This window comes from Mobula birostris, chromosome 8 (assembly GCF_030028105.1).
Source record: "Mobula birostris isolate sMobBir1 chromosome 8, sMobBir1.hap1, whole genome shotgun sequence".
NCBI classification, from domain to species: Eukaryota; Metazoa; Chordata; class Chondrichthyes; order Myliobatiformes; family Myliobatidae; genus Mobula; species Mobula birostris.
Genome location: NC_092377.1, coordinates 145,909,987 through 145,929,134, shown reverse-complemented (window position 1 = coordinate 145,929,134; position 19,148 = coordinate 145,909,987). Strand labels below are relative to the sequence as shown.

General features: G+C 42.7%; 1 protein-coding gene across 1 annotated transcript in view; it reads left to right on the top strand.

Annotated features, from left to right (window-relative positions):
• Positions 1-643: 643 nt before the first annotated feature.
• LOC140201806 (scavenger receptor cysteine-rich domain-containing protein DMBT1-like) overlaps positions 644-19,148 on the top strand; it is a 35,993-nt gene continuing 17,488 nt past the window's right edge. The window contains exons 1-5 of the mRNA XM_072266495.1: positions 644-719; positions 1,514-1,837; positions 8,963-9,274; positions 15,551-15,865; positions 17,587-17,901. Coding sequence (XP_072122596.1) covers positions 656-719; positions 1,514-1,837; positions 8,963-9,274; positions 15,551-15,865; positions 17,587-17,901 — 1,330 coding nt within the window. The 5' untranslated portion in view covers positions 644-655. The remainder of the gene's footprint in view (positions 720-1,513; positions 1,838-8,962; positions 9,275-15,550; positions 15,866-17,586; positions 17,902-19,148) is intronic.

Genomic DNA, 19,148 nt, shown 5'->3' with positions numbered 1-19,148 from the left:
ACATTTATACACATTAGAATATCATTCTATCAATATCCACAAACGAATATGAATAGACAAATGAACTTTGACGTGCCTAAATAGAGAGAGTGGAGAGCAGGTTTATTTTTGGGCAGAGTAACCTCATTAATCTGCATTCAAGTTGCTTTTTACGCAGGAGGCAATGTTAAGCAATGAGAGTTTTCGCTGGTTTTGTGGAAGTAATAACAACCGGTCATTTGCAATATCCGGAAATACATGAGCGGTAGCGAGCGGTGTGAGTTAATGGATCAGTCTGCCAAAGGGAAAATATCATGTTGTTTTGCTTTTGAATTTAAATTTATTGTGAAAATCGCAGCGGCGTCGTCAGAACCACAAAATCAAGCAATGCAGCGAAACAAAGAGTTAATGTATCAGTCTGCCAAAGGGAAAATATCCTGTTGTTTTGCTTTTGAATTTAAATTTATTGTGAAAATCGCAGCTGCGTCTTCAGAACCACAAAATCAAGCAATGCAGCGAAATAAAGGAGGGCGGGACTGATCGTGGGAGGGAAGAGGATGTGGGGGTGGGGCAATCTGGCGGATGCGGGTGTTTTTACCTTTGATCGCATATTAATTTCATATCCCTCATACCATGACCTCATAATCCATAAGTGTACCACCGCTGTAACTCCAAAATGAAATCTAATTGTACATTTCTCATTTCAGGCCGTCCAGCGCATTCTCAGACCGAGCAGTCAGGTAAACTCGCTTAATTTTCACTGAGTAATGGTCTGGGTTGTTGAAACTAATTGTTAAAGTGTATCTGGCTGAGAGGCGCCTGCTCTTCTCATGGAACGACGACAAACATCAAACTTCATACAGGGCAGTCAGCAGAGAAACAGCCTTCGCTGACTTTACTAATTCCTGAAAGTAAAAAAGAGCCTCCCATTTTTCATTCCATCCTTTCAGTGCTCAGCTGACTTCATGTGGAAGCTCAGTTCGATTCTTTCTCCAGGAAACTTCCACACCTCTATTAATGTTTGAGTTCGATTACCCGATTGATGAGGACTAAATACAGTGAAGGCACGGAAACAGCAGACCATCAGTAGCTCTAAGAAGAGTAAAAACAATTCAATGTTCACTATAAGCTCTGTGAGTACGCACCCGCGCTCTTAGATTTCGTAGCCGCGGAGCCGTTTTTTTCACATTTAATCATTTAAAATGGTGTACAGTTATAAGGGTGTGTAAAACTTTACTTATTAGAGCAATGGTCGGTCCGCAAAGCTGTAAAACAAATTAGAGGGAAGATTGAAGCAGATTATCTTGATTTCCTCGGAGACACCCATTCCTTCCCGTAGAACGACCGGTTGACTCTCGGTTCTCCAGACGTTGTCCAGCTCATTGACTAATCTCGTTATGTTAAGCAGTTTATTAGGGGTTTGCCACAGTCTCAACTTTCCGTTGATCACCACGTTGTTCATGAAGAATGTTAATGTTTCAGGAGGCTGAAATCATCGTCGTCTTATGATATTTTATTTTTTGATATTTTTCAGAAATCCCAACGTTAAGATTGGTGAATGGTGGCAGTCGATGCGCCGGGAGAGTAGAGATTCTCCACAAGAGAAACTGGTGGACTGTGGTTGACACTGACTTTGTCGATAACTGGAACGATCAGGCTACGGATGTGGCGTGTCGGGAGCTGGACTGCGGCGCCAGGCAGAAAATCTTGCGCAATGCTCACTTTGGGCAAGGATCTGGACCCGTTTTAAATTCCGATGTTAAGTGCAACGGGAGGGAGGCCACTCTGCGGGACTGTACAGTCGATGAGTGGTTTGACTATGGCTCACATTCAAACGATGTTGGCGTTATTTGCAAAGGTAAATATCTGGCTTTTGTATCTGTAGTCCCGCCATTTTGATGTCGTCCGGGATGTGTGGCTGAGGAACTGGTGCAGGAAGTAAGGATTTACATTCTTGGACCACTGGGGTATGTTTCGGGGTAAGGATGAATTGAACGAAAGGAACTGGTTGCACCTTAATAAGCGGGGCACCAGCATTGTGGCAGGCAGGTTTGCCTCTGCAACGGGTGTGTTTAAACGAAGTAGTGGGGGTGGGGTTGGGGTGGGGAGGGGAACGGGACGAACTGGAAACATAAGGATAGAGATAAAGGAAAAGTGAGAATAAGAAAAGTTAAGAATGACAGCAGAATCAACAGAGCAGAGAGCTCAAGAAGGGGTCGTAGAGTATGGCCAAGTGAAATAGGAATTGATATTGGAGGTGAGGGGAGTAATGAATTAAAAGTATTGTATATGAATGCACGGAGCATGGAAATAACCTGGATGAGCTTGAGGCACAGTTGGAAATTGGTAAGTATGATCTTGTGGGAATAACAGAGACATGGCTTCAAGTGAACAGGGCCTGGGAAATGAATATTCAAGGTTATACGTCCTATCGAAAGGACAGACTGTTGGGCAGAGGGGGTGAGGTGGCTCAGCTGGTGAAGGATGATATTCAGTCCCTTCCGAGGGGAGGCATAGAATCAGGAGACGTAGAGTCAGTATGGAGAGAACTGAGAAATTCTAAGGGTGGAAAGATCCTAATGGGAGTTATCTGCAGGCCCCCAAACAGTAGTCTGGAAGTAGGGTGTAAGTTGAATCAAGAGCTAAAATTGGCATGTCACAAAGGTGATGCACAGTTGTTATGGGGGACTTCAACATGCAGGTAGACTGGAGTAATCAGATTGGTACTGGACCCCAAGAAAGGGAGTTTGTGGAGTCCCTCCGAGGTGGATTCTTAGAACAGCTTATACTGGAACCTACCAGAGAGAACGCAATTCTAGATTTAGTGTTGTGCAATGAACCAGATTTGATCAGGTAAAGGAACCATTAGGAGGAAGTGACTATAATGTGATAAGTTTTAATCTACAATTTGAGAGGGAGAAAGGAAACTGGGAAGTGTCAGTATGACAGTTGAACAAAGGGAACTATAGAGCTACGAGGGAGGAGCTGGCCAAAGTTTAATGGAACAATGCCCTAGCACGGATGACAGTGGAACAGCAATGACAAGTGTTTCTGGGAATAATGCGGAAGGTGCAGGATCAGTTCATTCCAAAGAGGAAGACAGATTCTAAGGGGAGTAAGGGGAGGTCGTGGCTGACAAGGAAGTAATGGACAGTATAAAAATAAAAGATAATTAGTATAACATAGCAAAGACGAGTGGGAAGCCGGAGGGTTGGGAAACATTTAAAGAGCAACAGAAGGTAACTAAAAAGGCAATACACGGAGAGAAAATTAGGTACGAAGGGAAACTAGCCAAGAATATAAAGGGGGATAGTAAAAGCTTCTTTAGGTATGTGAAAAGGAAAAAAATGTTAGGACCAAAATTGGGCCTTTGAAGACAGAAGCGGGTGAATTTATTATGGGAACAAGGAAATGGCAGACGAGTTGAACAGGTACTTTGGATCTGTCTTCACTAGGGAATACACAAATAATTTCCCAGATGTAATAGCGGAAAAAAGACCTAGGGTAATGGATGAATTGAAGGAAATTTATATTAGGCAGAAAATGGTGTTGGATAGGCTGTTAAGTCTGAAGGCTGATAAGTTCCCGGGACCTGATGGTCTGCATCCCAGGGTACTTAAGGAGGTGGCTTTAGAAATCGTGGACGCATTGGTAATCATTCTCCAATGTTCTATAGATTCAGGATAAGTTCCTGTGGATTGGAAGGTGGCTAATGTTGTCCCTCTCTTCAAGAATGGAGGAAGAGAGAAAACAGGGAATTATAGATGGTTAGCCTGACGTCGGTGGTGGGAAAGATGCTGGAGTCAATTATAAAGGATGAAATTACGACACATCTGGATAGTAGTAACAGGATTGGTCCAAGTCAGCATGGATTTACGAAGGGGAAATCGTGCTTGACTAATCTTCCGGAATTTTTTGAGGATGTAACTATGAAAATGGACAAGGGACAGCCAGTGAATGTAGTGTACCTGGACCTTCAGAAAGCCGTTGATAAAATCCCACATAGGAGATTAGTGGGCAAAATTAAGGCTCATGGTATTGGGGGAAGAGTACTGACATGCATTGAAAATTGGCTGGCTGACAGAAAACAAAGAGTAGCGATTAACGGATCCCTTTGAGAATGGCAGTTGGTGACCAATGGGGTACTGCAGGGTTCAGTGTTGGGACCGCAGCTGTTTACAATATATATTAATGATTTAAATGAGGAAATTAAAAGTAACATTAGCAAATTTGCCGATGACACAAAGTTGGGTGGCAGTGTGAAATGTGAGGAGGATGTTATGAGAATGCAGGGTGACTTGGACAGGCTGGGTGATTGGGAAGATGCATGGCAGATGCAGTTTAATGTGGATAAATGTGAGGTTATCCACTTTGGTGGTAAGAACGCGAAGACATTATTATCTAAATGGAGTCAAGTTAGGAAAAGGGGAAGCACAACGAGATCTAGGTGTTCTTGTACATCAATCACTGAAAGCAAGCATGCAAGTAGAGCCGGGAGTGGAGAAAGCTAATGGCATGCTGGCCTTCATAACAAGGGGAATTGAGTACAAGAGGAAAGAGGTCCTTCAGCAGCTGTACAGGGCCCTGGTGAGACCACACCTGGAGTACTGTGTGCAGTTTTGGTCTCCAAATTTGAGGAAGGACATTCTTGCTATTGAAGGAGTGCAGCATAGGTTCACAAGGTTAATTCCCGGGATGGCGGGACTGTTATATGTCGAAAGATTGGGGCTATTTGGCTTGTACACTCTGGAATTTAGAAGGCTGAGAGGGGATCTTATTGAAACATATAATATTATTAAGGAATTGGACACGCTGGAGGCAGAAAGGATGTTCCCGCTGATGGGTGAGTCCAGAACCAGAGGCCACTGTTTAGAATAAGGGGTAGGCCATTTAGAACTGAGTTGAGGAAAAACTTTTCCACCCAGAGCATGGTGTAATATATGGAATGCTCTATCTCAGATGGCTGTGGAGGCCAAGTCTCTGGATGCTTTCAAAAAAGAGATGGATAGAGCTCTTAAAGATAGCGGAATCAAAAGTTAATAAGATAAGGCAGGAAGTGGATACTGATTGTGGATGATCAGCCATGATCACAGTGAATGGCGGTGCTGGCTCCAAAGGCCGAATGGCCTACTCCTGCACCTATTGTCTATTGTCTATTGACTCGATAACAAATAATCAGGACTGGCCACACTTCGCTTGTGATGTCGAACTAAATCCAATTTATATCGGGATTATTCCCGTCATGTTGGAAAAGCATTTCCTGTTATCATACTCCTGCTGTGATGTTAATTAAATAGCACCAAGTGTATATATAGTCCAGCGTCTTCTAAGCTACTCGAAACAGTCGAGTAACATTTGTGGCGTGCCAGAAATGATGTCGTCAGGCCTGCACAGATACGGGCCAGAAACGTCGAGCATTTCCTATCCCCCCAGATGATGAGTTCCTCCGTAGTTTGTTTTTATTTGTTCCAGCATCCAGCATTTCCTACCGTTGATTAATAGCGTAATATGGCACGGAACTGGTCCTGTCCTATCGCCCTACAAACATTTTCTATACAAGTACCTCGGTAAATGTTTCCTCTTCGGTCCTTCTGATTTATTTGGTAAGTTCATGGAGAAGATCCAGAGAGGCAGGATTTATGAACAATTGGAGAGGTATAACATGATTCTGGTGTTAGCGCGTGGCCAAGTGGTTAAGGCGTTCGTCTAGTGAAATGAAGATCGCTAGTTCGTACTTCGGCGGAGGCAGCGTGTTGTGTCCTTGAGCAAGACACTTAACCACACATTGCTCTGCAACGACACCGGTGCCAAGCTGTATGGGTCCTAATGCCCTTCCCTTGGACAACATCGGTGGCGTGGAGAGGAGAGACATGCTGCATGGGCAACTGCTGGTCTTCCATACAAACTTGCCCAGGCTTGCGCCCTGGAAACCTTCCAAGGCGCAAATCCATGGTCTCACGAGACTAACGGTTGCCTATTATTAATATGATTAGGAGTAGTCAGAATGGCTTTGTCAAGGGTAGGTCATGCCTTACGAGCCTGATGAATTTTTTCAAGATGTGACTAAACACATTGATAAAGGAAGAGCAGTAGATGTACTGTATATGGATTTCAGCAAGGCATTTGATAAGGTACCCCATGCAAGGCTTATTGTGAAAGTAAGGAGGCATGGGATCCAAGGGGACATTGTTTTTTGGATCAGGAGCTGGCTTGCCCACAGAAGGCAAAGAGTGGTTGTAGAAGTGTCATATTCTGCATGGAGGTCGGTCACCAGTGGTCTGCTTCAGGGTTCTGTTCTGGGACCTTTACTCTTCGTGATTTTTATAAATGATCTGGATGAGGGACTGGAGGGATGTGTTAGTATGTTTGCTGACGATACGAAGGTTGGGGCTGTTGTAGATAGTGTGGAGGGCTGTCAGATGTTACAGCGCGACATTGATAGGATGCACAAATGGGCTGAGAAGTGGCAGATGGAGTTCAACCCAGAGAAGTATGAAGTGGTTCATTTTGGTAGGTCAAATATGATGGCGGAATGTAGCATGAATGGTAAATCTCTTGGCAGTGTGGAAGATCGGAGGGATCTGGTGTCCGAGTACATAGGACACTCAATGCCTCTGCGCAGGTTGGCTCTGTGGTGAAGAAGGCGTATGGTGTAGTGGCCTTCATCAATCATTGAGTTTAATTTAGCAGCCGATAGGTAATGTTGCAGTTATGTAGGACCCTGGTTAGACCACACTTGGAGTACTGCGCTCATTTCTGGTCGCCTCACCACAGGAAGGCTGTGGAAGCCGTAGAGAGGTTGCAGAGGAGATTTACATGGATGCTGCCTGGATTGGGGAGCATGCCTTATGAGAATAGATTGAGTGAACTCGGCCTTTTCTCCTCGGAGCTACGGAGGATGAGAGGTAACCTGATGGAGGTGCATAAGATGATGAGAGGCATTGATCGTTTGGATCGTGAGAGGCTTTTTCCCAAGGCTTGAAATGGTTGCCACAAGAGAACATAGGTTTAAGGTGCTGGGAAGTAGGTACAAAGGACATGTCAGGGATAAGTGTTTTACTCAGGGAGTGGTGAGTGCGTGGAATGGGCTGCCGGCAACGGTGGTGGAGGCGGGTACGATAGTGTCTTTTAGGAGACTTTTAGACAGGTACGTGGAGCTTCGTAAAATAGAGGGCTATAGGTAATCCGAGCAATTTGTAAGGTAGAGACATGTTCGGCACAACTTCGTGGGCCGGAGGGCGTGTATTGTGTTGTAAGTTTTCTATGTTTATATGTTCTATTTCGTCCCTCACGATAAACATAGGTTTCCAATTTTTAATCCTCTTTCCCTAAGTGCCGAGAGGTTCTCTTCCCTGACAGAATATGCTTATGCCGTCGAAATGCTCCCGGTTCCAGCATTTCAAACTGTTGATTAGTAAAGTCATACAGCACGTAAACAGTTCTCCCCCTCCCACAAAGAAAGGAGGCAAAAATCGCCCATGACAAGCAATATGTCAATCTGCGTCAGTCTGGCCACATGAGTTCCTATATCCATCAAAACAATTCTTATTCTTTACCTGTCAAATAGCTTGCAAATATTGTCACTTTACCTGCCTCAGCCACTTTCTCTTGCAGGACACCGTCTACAGACCGTCATTTAGATGGAGAGTTTGCCCCTCAGGGCCTTGTGAACCATCTGCTATCTCCGCTAAACCTGTGCTTTCAGGTTTTAATAAATTATATCTGAAAGTAAAGGACCCTTATATTCACCACATTTATACCACTCATGCTTTACAAACCAGGCATTTCATAGGGCATCAAGCCAGTTTTACAGGTCAAGAGCTGCCATTCCTCAATTGCCTGCTGTGTTCAATAGGACAGTGTGTATAGCTGGGAATTCTTCGAGTTTGACAGTGAAAGGTCTTCTCGTGATTTGCACCCAACAGCTCAAGCATGTGTTAGGATATTTCTGGGACATCAGACTTGTTAAAGTCTGTGTTTGTTTTCAATAAAATGTAATGCATTCTTTCAACGTTGCTTAAATATGAAAACACCTATTAATAGAACTGTTGAAATTATTGAGGTTGCTGGGCAACCTTCGTCTGAACTTATCGTTGGCTTCTCACAAACTGCGCTAAGTGTTGGAACTCGAAACAATTATATTTGTGCACATCCAGAAGAAGGAAATCTGGAAAAGCAGATGCGGGTTAGATTATTGATCATACTTTTGTGTGGGATAAACATGTCTCACTAATTCATTTGAGTGTTTGAAGAGTTGCTGAGAATATTGATGAAGACACACAAGTAAACTTTGGTAACGTTGTCCATGTCTTCGCATTCGAATCTCACAGAAAGTTCAGGCGCATGGTTTCCAAGCGGATCAGGCTAATTAGCTATGTACTGCACGACAGGAGTCCGATAGAAGAATGATATTCTTGTGAGCAAACCGGACCAGCGGTGTGCCATAGACATTATTATTGAGAATGTTGCTTTGCCTGACACACACACACACACACACACACACACACACACACAGACATAAGTGGATTAGCAGAGGGGATTGTCGAACGCAAAGGACCGTGTTTAGTGAAGGATCAATTATTTGGCTTTAATTAATGATTAATCATAGAAAAAAAATATTTTTTTATGGTGCTCTGATATCCCGACGTGAATTTCGATAATAAACGAACATAGAGTATGCACTTGCGATCAAAAGATTATTTGTTAATGATTTTAGAATATTCATGATCCATTTATTGTTACCGGCTGTTTTGTTCGCACACACAATTAGCTTGCAACATGGGCGTGCAAAATGTTCAGTAAAAATTAATTCACCAGAACTCAATAAATATGGTGCATTCTGGTGGTGGAAAACCAGGTTATCCCTCCGAGAACAGATTGCAACCCAACGATTTCGGGCCATGATATATGCTGAATGCAACATGATTTGACTGTACATTGTTGTAATTTTCTTTGCCATGTTTGCTCTTCACATCTTTCTCAGGTCATAGAACTGCAAGATTAGTGTCCAGAAATGACGAATGTTCGGGAAGACTGGAAGTGCAGTTTGGTGAAGAATGGGGAACAGTTTGTGACTTGCACTGGGATATGAATAATGCCAACGTGGTGTGCAATCAACTTCAATGCGGAGTCGCTGTTTCTGTGCTGGGGGGAGCTTATTTTGGAGAGGGAAAAGAGCATGTATGGGACAGAATCCTTAAATGTCAAGGTAATGAGTCGAGCCTATGCGACTGTCCAGATTATTCAACGACTCAACATTGCAACCACATGAATGACGTCGGTCTGATCTGTTCTGGTGAGTGTCGGGTTTCAGAAAAAAAAAACAATATTATGCTTTGATTGTATTTTGAAGACAGAATTTACTTAACAATAATTCTTCCAAATAATGTCTCATAAGTTGCATTAGTGCAGTATCATTCGATATTATTTTGATGTGAAATTGACCGACAGTAAAGGTGGGGGGGGGCGCAATTGAAGTGTTTACAATAAGACAACATTAATGATTGAGTTCAGTGTGAGGTTCGGAAGGAGGAAATTTAGAATACCTATGATTGGAAATTACAGTGCTATGAGAGAAGAACTGGCCCTAGTCGATTGGAAAAGTAAGCTAAGTGGAGGGACGGCAGAGCAGAATTGGATGAAATTCCAACAAGAAATAAGGAAAATGCAGGAAAAATATATTCCAAGAAAAAAGAAAATCATGAATGGAAAAATGGCACAAATGTGGCAACGACAGAGGTTGAGGCAAAAATAAAAGCAAAAGAAACGGCGTACAAGGAAGCAAAAATTATTGGGAAAATGAGGACTGGAAGACTTTTAAAAACTTACAGAAAGAACCTAAGAAAGTCATTAGGAAAGAAAAGATGAATTATGAAAGGAAGTTGGCGATTAACATAAAAAAAAAGATACTTAGATTTTTTTTTAAATATATGATGAGTAAAAGAGTGACAAGGGTAGATACGGGACCGATTGAAAATGATGCTGCAGAAATTATAATGGGTAACAAAGAGATGGTGGAGGAACTGAACGAGTATTTTTCATCAGTCTACACAGTGGAAGACATGAGCAATATACTTGATAGCCAGAGGTATCAAGGAATAGAATTAGGTACGGTCAGGATTACTAGAGAGAAAGTGTTTGGGAAGTTAAGTGGACTAAGAATAAATAAATCTCCCGGTGCGGATGAGGTGCACCCAGGGGTTCCAAAGGAGGTGGCTTTGGTGATTGTGGAAGCATTGGAAATGATCTTCCAGGAATCAATAGACTCTGGCATGGTTCTGGAGGACTGGAAGGTCGCAAATGTAGTTCCGTTATTTAAGAAAGGAAGGAGGCAGCAAAAAGAAAATTACAGACCTAGTAGTCTGGCATCGGTAGTTGGAAAGATATTGGAGTCAATCCTCAAGGGACGAGGTTATGAAATACCTCGAGGTGCATGACAAGGTAGGCTGAAGCCAGCATGGTTTCATGAAGGGATGATCCTGCCTCACCAACCTAATGGAATGTTTTGAGGTAATCTCGAATAAGATGGACAAGGGAGAGGCTGTGGATGTTGTCTATTTGGATTTTCAAAAAGCCTTCGATAAGGTGCCGCATATAAGGCTGCTTAATAAGATGAGAGCCCATGTAATTACAGTAAAGATATTGAAATGGGTGGAGCATTTGATTGATAGGCAGAAAACAATGGGTGGGAATAAAGGGATTCATTCTGATTGGTTGCCGGTTACTAGTGGTGTTCCGCAGGGCTCAGTGTTGGGGCCGTTTATTTTTACGATGTTTATCGATGATTTGGATTATGGATTAAATGGTTTTGTGGCTAAATTTGCGGATGATACCCAGATAGGTGGAGGAGCAGGAAATGTTGAAGAAACGGAAAGGTTGCAGAGAGGCTTAGTCAGTTTAGGAGAGTGGGCAAAGAAATGGCAGATGAGATACAACGTTGACAAATGTACGGTTTTGTACATTTCGGAAGAAGAAATAATCGGGCAGATTACTATTTAGATGTGGAGAAAATTCAAAAATCGGAAGTGCAAAGGGATTTGGGGGTCCTCTTGCAGGATACCCTAAAGGTTAACCACCAATTTGGATCAGCGGTAAGGAAAGCGAATGCTATGTTGGCATTTTTTCAAGAGCAATAGTGTATAAGAGTAAGGATGTGTTGATGAGGCTCTATGGGGCATTAGTGAGTCCTTATTTGGAATACTGTGTGCAGCTTTGGGCCCCCTATCATAGAAAGGATGTACTAATGTTGAAGAGAGTTCAGAGAAGATTTACGAGGATGTTTCCTTGGATTGTATTCATTAGAGTATAGAAGAATGAGAGAGTATCTCATAGAAATATTTGGAATGTTGAAACGGTATGACCGAGTAGATGTGGAAAGGTTGTTTCCCTTGGTGGGTGAGACCAGGACAAGAAACCATAGTCACAGAATTAGAGGGTACCCAGTTAAAACAGAGGTGAGGAGATTTTTTTTTTTTAGCTAGAGGGTCGTGGATTTGTGGAATTCTTTGCCACATACAGCTGTGGAGGCCCGATCATTGAGGGTGTTCAAGGAGGAGATTGACAGGTATCTAATTAGTCAGGGTATCAAGGGATATGGGGGAAAGCCGGAAATTGGAACTAGATGAGTGAATAGTTTAGCTCATGGGGGAGCTGCGGAGCAGATTCGATGGGCCGAATGGCCTACTTCTACTCCTTTGCCTTGTGATCTTGTGAAACTTTAGAATGGATGAAAAAAAGAATCTCCTATCAAAACTTGACCAATAGGCTGATAAATTACGATGGCATTGAGCAAGGAGTTAGCATATTAGCAAAGTACTTAGGGATTATTCACCAATTTCATTAAGGACTAGTGATATAGCTGCACAAAAAAAAAAGGAGTATTGGACCACGGAAGAGGGAGATTGCCCAGCGGATCTTATGGACGGACGAGATGGTGGAACATACTGCAGGCAGCATACCGTTTAGAAAGGAATGCAAATAAAGTACATGAACATAAGTACTCAAAAGTATGTTGTGATTTTATAGGTTTGTAGGGAAGTATGTTGTTCAGGCAGCACTCTGAAATTGAACGGGAAGCACATGGCGATAGTTTCAGAAAACATCATTCAGGTAAAATCAGAAACCACATCGTAATAGAACATAAACTTAAACATCTGGAGCAATTGCATGCCCTTCGATATAGAATGTTATGCCGACCATGTAACTGACTCTAGAAGCTGCCTAGAATGTTCCTACCGTATAGCCCTCTATTTTCCTAAGCTCTATGTGCCCATCTGAGAATCTCATAAAAGACCGTATTGTATCTGCTCCTACAACCATCGCAGACAGTGCTTTCCACTTCATCCGGCACGCTCTGTGTGAAAATCTTACCTCTGACATCATCCAGTACCACTTCCAAGCACCTTGAAACTATGCCCCCTAGTGCTACCCATTTCAGCCCTGGGGCAAAAAAGCCTGGCTATCCAGGCGATCAATATACACCTCTACCAGGTCACCTCTTATCCTTGGTCGCTTCAAAGAGAAACCGGTAAGTTCACTCAACTTATTCTCATAAGGCATGTTCTCCAATCCAGACAGCATCTATGTAACTCTCCACTGCACTCTCTCTACTATAGCCACATTCTCCCTTTAGTAATATAGAGTGTATAAGATGATGAGAGGCATTGATCGTGTGGATAGTCAGAGGCTTTTACCCGGGGCTGTAATGCCTAACATGAGAGGGCACAGTTTTAAGGTGCTTGGAGGTAGGTACAGAGGAGATGTCAAGGGTAAGCTTTTCACGCATGGTGTGTGCATGGAATGGGCTGCCGACGGCGGTGGTGGAGCAGGATTCGATAGCGACTTTTAAGAGACTCCTGGATAGGTACATGGAGTTTAGAAAAATAGAAGGCTATGGGTACCGTAGGTAATTTCTAAAGTAAAGACATGCTCGGCACAGCTTAGCGCGCCGAAGGGCCTGTAGTGTGCTGTAGGCTTTCTATGTTGTATGTTCAATGAAGTGACCTGAGCTGAACACAATACTCCAAGTCTGTTCTAACTGTCTTGTATTGCTTTAACATTCTCTCACGGCTACTGAATTCAAATCAAACTAAAATAAAAGAAAACAATAAAATAGTTCAAATAAAACTAAATATGTAAGCTCTAATAAAATGCTGACAACGGCCTGAAACAGATTAAACGCTAAAGTCCAAAGAAGATAACATCTTCAGATTCCTGAAATAAAACGAATACACACAAAAATACACGAAGGGTCATTTGCCAGAAACATCGCATGTTTACTCTTTTCCCATAGATGCTGGCTGGACCGCAGCGTTCCTCCAGCAATTTGTGTTAATCTTTTGAGAAAAAACCATTTAACAACTAAACCGTTGTCATTCATCACTACTGCAACAACGGAATAAAAATAATTTATTTTAGTTAATAGTTAATATCCAGATGCTTGGAAAATTTTGAAGAGATTACTCCTTTCTTGGAAAACGGACCGCACAAGATATGTTATCCAGAAATGTGTCAAAAACTGAAGACATTGTTTATGTTCCTTCATTTCTAAGCATCTATCGAATGCATTAGTGAGGAATGCAATTAGGTCGAAACACTCTGTGCCATTACCATCCGAGTTTCTTGCTGCAGAACCGAACAGAATAAATGTCCGCATTGATCATGCATAGAGGCAAAGGATGAGAAGCCAATAACATAGTCGTTAATCGTACACAAAGTACCTTATGAATCCCCTGCAAATTAGGTTCAGGCCGGGGAATATTGATGATGTCTTAACAAAACCATAAGACCAGACCAGTCGATATAGGAGCAGAAATAGGTCATTCGTTCCATCGAATCTGCTCTCCCATTTTATGTCTGATCCATTTTATCTTTTAGCTCTAACCCCCTGCTTTCTCCCCCATAACCCTTCATGCTCTGACTAATGAAGAATTTGTCAAGCTCTACCTTAATTATACCCTAAGAGTTGAACTCCACAGCTGCCTGAAGCAACGAAGCCCACTCACTAGCTAAAGAAATTCTCTCTCATCTTCGTTCTAAAAGGACAGCCCTCTATTCCAAGGCATTGTCCTCTGGTCTTCGGCTATCGCACCATAGGAAACATCCTCTCTACATCGACTCTATCGAGAACGTTCAATATCGGTTTCACTTGGGTCAACACTTATTCTTCAGAATTCCAGTGAGCACAGGCTCAGAACCATCAAAAGCTCCCCATATGATAAGGCTTTCAATCTCGAAATAATTTTCCCAGACAGGCCAGTCAGCCTGAGAGCCAGAGGTGGAGAAGTTACTGGAAAATACTCTAATCGCCAGGATCTACGAGCTATTCATCAACAGAGTCTCATTTGGAGTCAGAATGGTATTGTGAATGGAAAATTGCGGTTACCAATACATTTTAAGCTTTTCTTTTTAACATTTAACGAAAACTGTAAATGACGGTAGGGCTGCGGATGTTTTACACAGGACTTCTGTACAGCCTTTGATAAGGTTCCACATGGGAGCTTGGTCTGAAAGATTCCGTCGTCCATTTGTCCATCCCCACTAATCTCCCTCCTGACATTTATCCTTTCAAGTGGCGCAAGTACAATACCTGCCCCTATATCTACACACCCATTATCATTCAGGGCCCCAAACAGTCTTTCCAGATGAGGCGACACTTCACCTGTGAGTATTTTGGTGTCATCTACTGTATTCGGTGCTCCCGGTGTGGCCTGCTGTTTATCAATAAGACCTGGAATAGATCGGGAGACCGTTTCACCGGGCATGTACAATCCGTTCTTCCAAAAAAGTAGGGTCTCCCAGTGGCCGTTAATTTCAATTCCACTTCCTGTTCCCATTCTGACATGAGCATCTTTCTGCTATCGCGATGAAGTCACACTGAGGTTGGAGGAGCAGCACCTTATATTCCGTGTGGGTAGCCCCAACCCAATCTGTTGGCATGAACATCGAGTTTTTAGAACTTCCGTTAATGCCTCCTCCTTCCCTTTACCATTTCCCATTTCCAATATATTCTTTCACTTTATCCCCTTACCTGCCTATTCCCACCCTTGAATGATCATCTCCCCTTTCTTTCTTCTAGTCCTTCTGTCCTTCGCAATCAGATTTCCCCATTATCTAGCTCTGTATCCAGTAATTTTTCTAGATCTGCAATTCACCCCTTCCCCCTCCTGGTTGCTCCTATCAACTTGTGGTTCATCCTTCCCGCACTTCCTTACTCTGAATCCTCATCTTTTGTTTTTCCTCTCCTAGTGCAGGAACTCGGCCCGAAACATCGACTGCACTCCTTTCCATTCAGCTGCCTGGCCTGCTGAGTTCCATGGGCTTCCTGTGTATAGTGCTTGGATTTCCAACATCTGCAGATTTTCTTATGTTTATGATAGGATCTCATAGCGAGGTGAAGAACACATCTGCATTGTACTGCTCAATGCGTTCCATTTCGATGAATCTTCATGTTGTGGAACAATTGCCAGGCAGTCATGTGGAGAAGGTGGAAAATCAAACAATTTCTCCAGTTTAGTATTTTACTCTGTTTTTATTGAGAGTACTTAACTACCTTCAATTATGTCTACAACAGGGAAGCATGGACCACGTTTGGTTAATGGGAAGAGCAGATGCTCTGGGCGTGTGGAAGTACTGCACGGAGGCCAGTGGGGGACACTTTGCGATGAACATTTTAGCCTGGAAGATGCTGCCGTGGTCTGTGAACATCTACAGTGCGGGGCAGTAAGTGCAACTCCTAGAGGTGCTAAATTTAGCGAAGGTAAAGGGCCATTGTGGAAGGATGACTACCGCTGCCTGGGGAACGAGTCCCGACTAACCGATTGTCCAGTCTCAGCCTGGGGTCAGATTAGCTGTTCACATGGGAATGACGCTGGTCTTATCTGCTCTGGTGAGTCACAAGGAATGTCGGACAGAAACAAACTACTCTTTGGTCGTAGAAATTTACACAACGGCGACATGTTAAGTAATTTAAAGGATAGTTTACTGGTGACTATATCTGATTGAGATTAAGAAGATATTTGATGCTTCTTAATTTCGCAGATGCATGCCATAAGACCATAGAAACCAGAGAAAAACTACAGCACAGAAACAGGCCTTTTGGCCCTTCTTGGCTGTGCCGAACCATTTTCTGCCTAGTTCCACTGACCTGCACACGGACCATATCCCTCCATACACCTCCCATCCATATATCTGTTCAATTTATTCTTAAATGTTTAAAAAAAACACATTTACCACCTCGTCTGGCAGCTCATTCCATACTCCCAACACTCTCTGTGTGAAGAAGCCCCCGCTAATGTTCTCTTTAAACTTTTCCCCCCTCACCCTTAACCCATGTCCTCTGTTTTTTTTTCTCCCCTTGCCTCAGTTGAAAAAGCCTGCTTGCATTCACTCTATCTATACCCATCATAATTTTATAAACCTCTATCAAATCTCCCCTCATTCTTCTACGCTCCAGGGAATAAAGTCCTAACCTATTCAAACTTTCTCTGTAACTGAGTTTCTCAAGTCCCGGCAATTTCGTTGTATTATAATAGACTGTTTTAAGTATAGAGTGAATAATTCGTAAGTTGGAGAATAACTGTGCAGAAGGCTGCAGGATGATGGCAATTTGTTTATCAGCACAGCAGTCTTTGGCACAATGTAACATTCTACAAATATGGAAATATAATATCTGTGCAGAGAACAACTGTGTTATAGACTTTATTAATGAGTTGACGAGGGACAATAAGAAATGAAGGTTCCCATTTAAATTAGGTGAGTAAGAAAAAAGCGCGGCATTTTTACTATGAACATAGAATACTTGTAACTTAGAAGACACAATTCATTCTGCGTATTATGTATCACCGCCTCTTTAACCTCCTCCAATAGCAGTCCAATCCTTCCCGACTAAACAACCCTCCATTGTTTTAATATCATCCATGTGTTCCTTAAATATCTCTACTGTATCTGCCTGTTTCGGCGCAGTAGCAAGCCGTTGCATGCGCACAACTGAACTCTCTGGGTAAGAAACTCAGCGCTGATTTTTTACCTATACTTTCCTCGATTTACCGTAAAGTGATACCTGCATGTATTCGCCATTTTGACTGTTGGGAAAAATCTCCGTCTATCCACACTACATAAGGCTCTTATCATCTTGTACATCTCAATCAATACCTATGTTGCTCTGCTTCGCTGCAAAGAAAAAAAAAAGTCGCATTTTTTTTTATTTTTGTGTGTTTTTCTTTCGCCATTCGTAAAGGGAATTTGTAACTCGTTCCTGGGATGGCTGTACCTAATGTTCGGGAACAAAATAAAGAGATTTACGGAGGAGCCGCCGGCGCCAACAATGTAGATTTGGTTAGGGATCAGACTACGTAAATATTCAGTATTTATCAATATGGTCAAAGTTTAATTGTATGCCTCATAATTTCTAGTTTCTGAGATAAAGTACAGAAATAGTTTTTATTGCTCAAAAGGGCTGATAAACTTTACTGATATTGCTGGCAACCTAAGTAACATGTGGGAAAATTAGTGTATAAAACAAACCATACAGCAACATCTGGAAAAAAAAATATTGTGGATACCTTTCCTTGATATTAACTCTTTTATCTATCTTCTTCGGTATCGTAGCTGAAATGTGGTCTTTGAGACTGAGCGATGGGGGAAGCCGATGCGACGGCCGAGTGGAGGTTTATGCTAACGGCACCTGGCATAGATTGCAGGATAAAGATTGGAACCTCAATGACGCAAACGTTGTCTGTGGACAATTGCGTTGCGGCTTCGCCAAATCCGCCTACAACTCCTCAAGGTACAGAGAAACTGCACGGCCCGTGTGGGTGGCCAAAGTTCAATGCGAAGGAAACGAGTCACATCTCCGAAACTGCAACATCTCGGTGTTGAACAGGTCTTCTTCTGACATCTCGGGCGTTGGTGTCCTATGTTCAGGTGAATATTGTCAATGGGAATTTGTCAACTAGTGTGGTCATTAGTAATGCATCGAGAAATTCAGAGACAATAAGGCATACAGATAGATTTATCGCCACATCGGAGCAAACGTCCTTATTGAAGGATCTCCGTTTTATAGTACAATGACCCCCAACCACCCTCCCCACCACGCACACACACACAACGCCTCCCGAAGCCCCGTTCCACAGAGACTACAACATATTTGAATATCAGAGGGAATTTGCAGTAGTCCCTGAGTTTACCAGCGTAACAGATTGCACAACCTTGGGATATGGAGGAAAATCTAAATACATTATCTAAATCTAAAGCATCCTGTTTTCTAGCAGAATACGCAAAATTCGCCCAGAGAATCGGTATTTAATCTGCGTCAATGGATCTGTGACGCACCAGCTGTAATGCTATGAACACGATTTCGCAGAATCATTCGCCATTGGACTGTATGCCAAACCGGAGTGTCTTGCAGAGCGTCAATAGGGGGGGGGGGGGGGGAGCTGCTCATTTATCTGTTCGCTTCAATCTAATCAGGAATCGCATTCAGATTTCTGTGGATTGCAAACGGCTAAATTACTGTGTATGCACTTGTAAATAACATACATTAATTCATTTTGATGACCACCGACCTGGGAGGATGAAAGCCCATCTTGCATGCTGTACAATTACGAGGTTGAAGTTTCAGTTCCATATACCTGAAACTCTCAGCTTGAACTCTTAGTTTGAGATCTTTCAATGAGACCGCACTAGTTTGGCTGTGAAACTATCTGTCTTCAATTGTGTTCAGTGAATAGATGTGTGTTAATTACCTTAGTAAATAGATGTGTACTTGTCTACAGCGACTACAACAGTAAATTGAATGAGAAGAAGATACATCTATTTTGTATAGTCATCAAAGAAAAACATTATATCCCGGAACATTTCTCTTATAGGGCGGACAAACCTTGGTTGGTGTCTCCAGCTGCATCTTCTAACACGCGCTCTCCAATTCCCACCACTCTTGCGTTCGTGAGTTCATTCCTTTGATAGTATCATGTTTTGTTTAACTCATGTCACCTCCTGCATTACATGCTGAAGGAACACACAAAATCAGGGAATCAACGTTGCAGTTGTGCACAAAGAAACTTCGCCAGTACCGGAAAGGAGGTGTGTGTGTGTGGTGTGTGTGTGTGTGTGTGTGTGTGTGTGTGTGTGTGTGTGTGTGTGTGTGTGTGTGTGTGGGTTGGTGGTGTCGG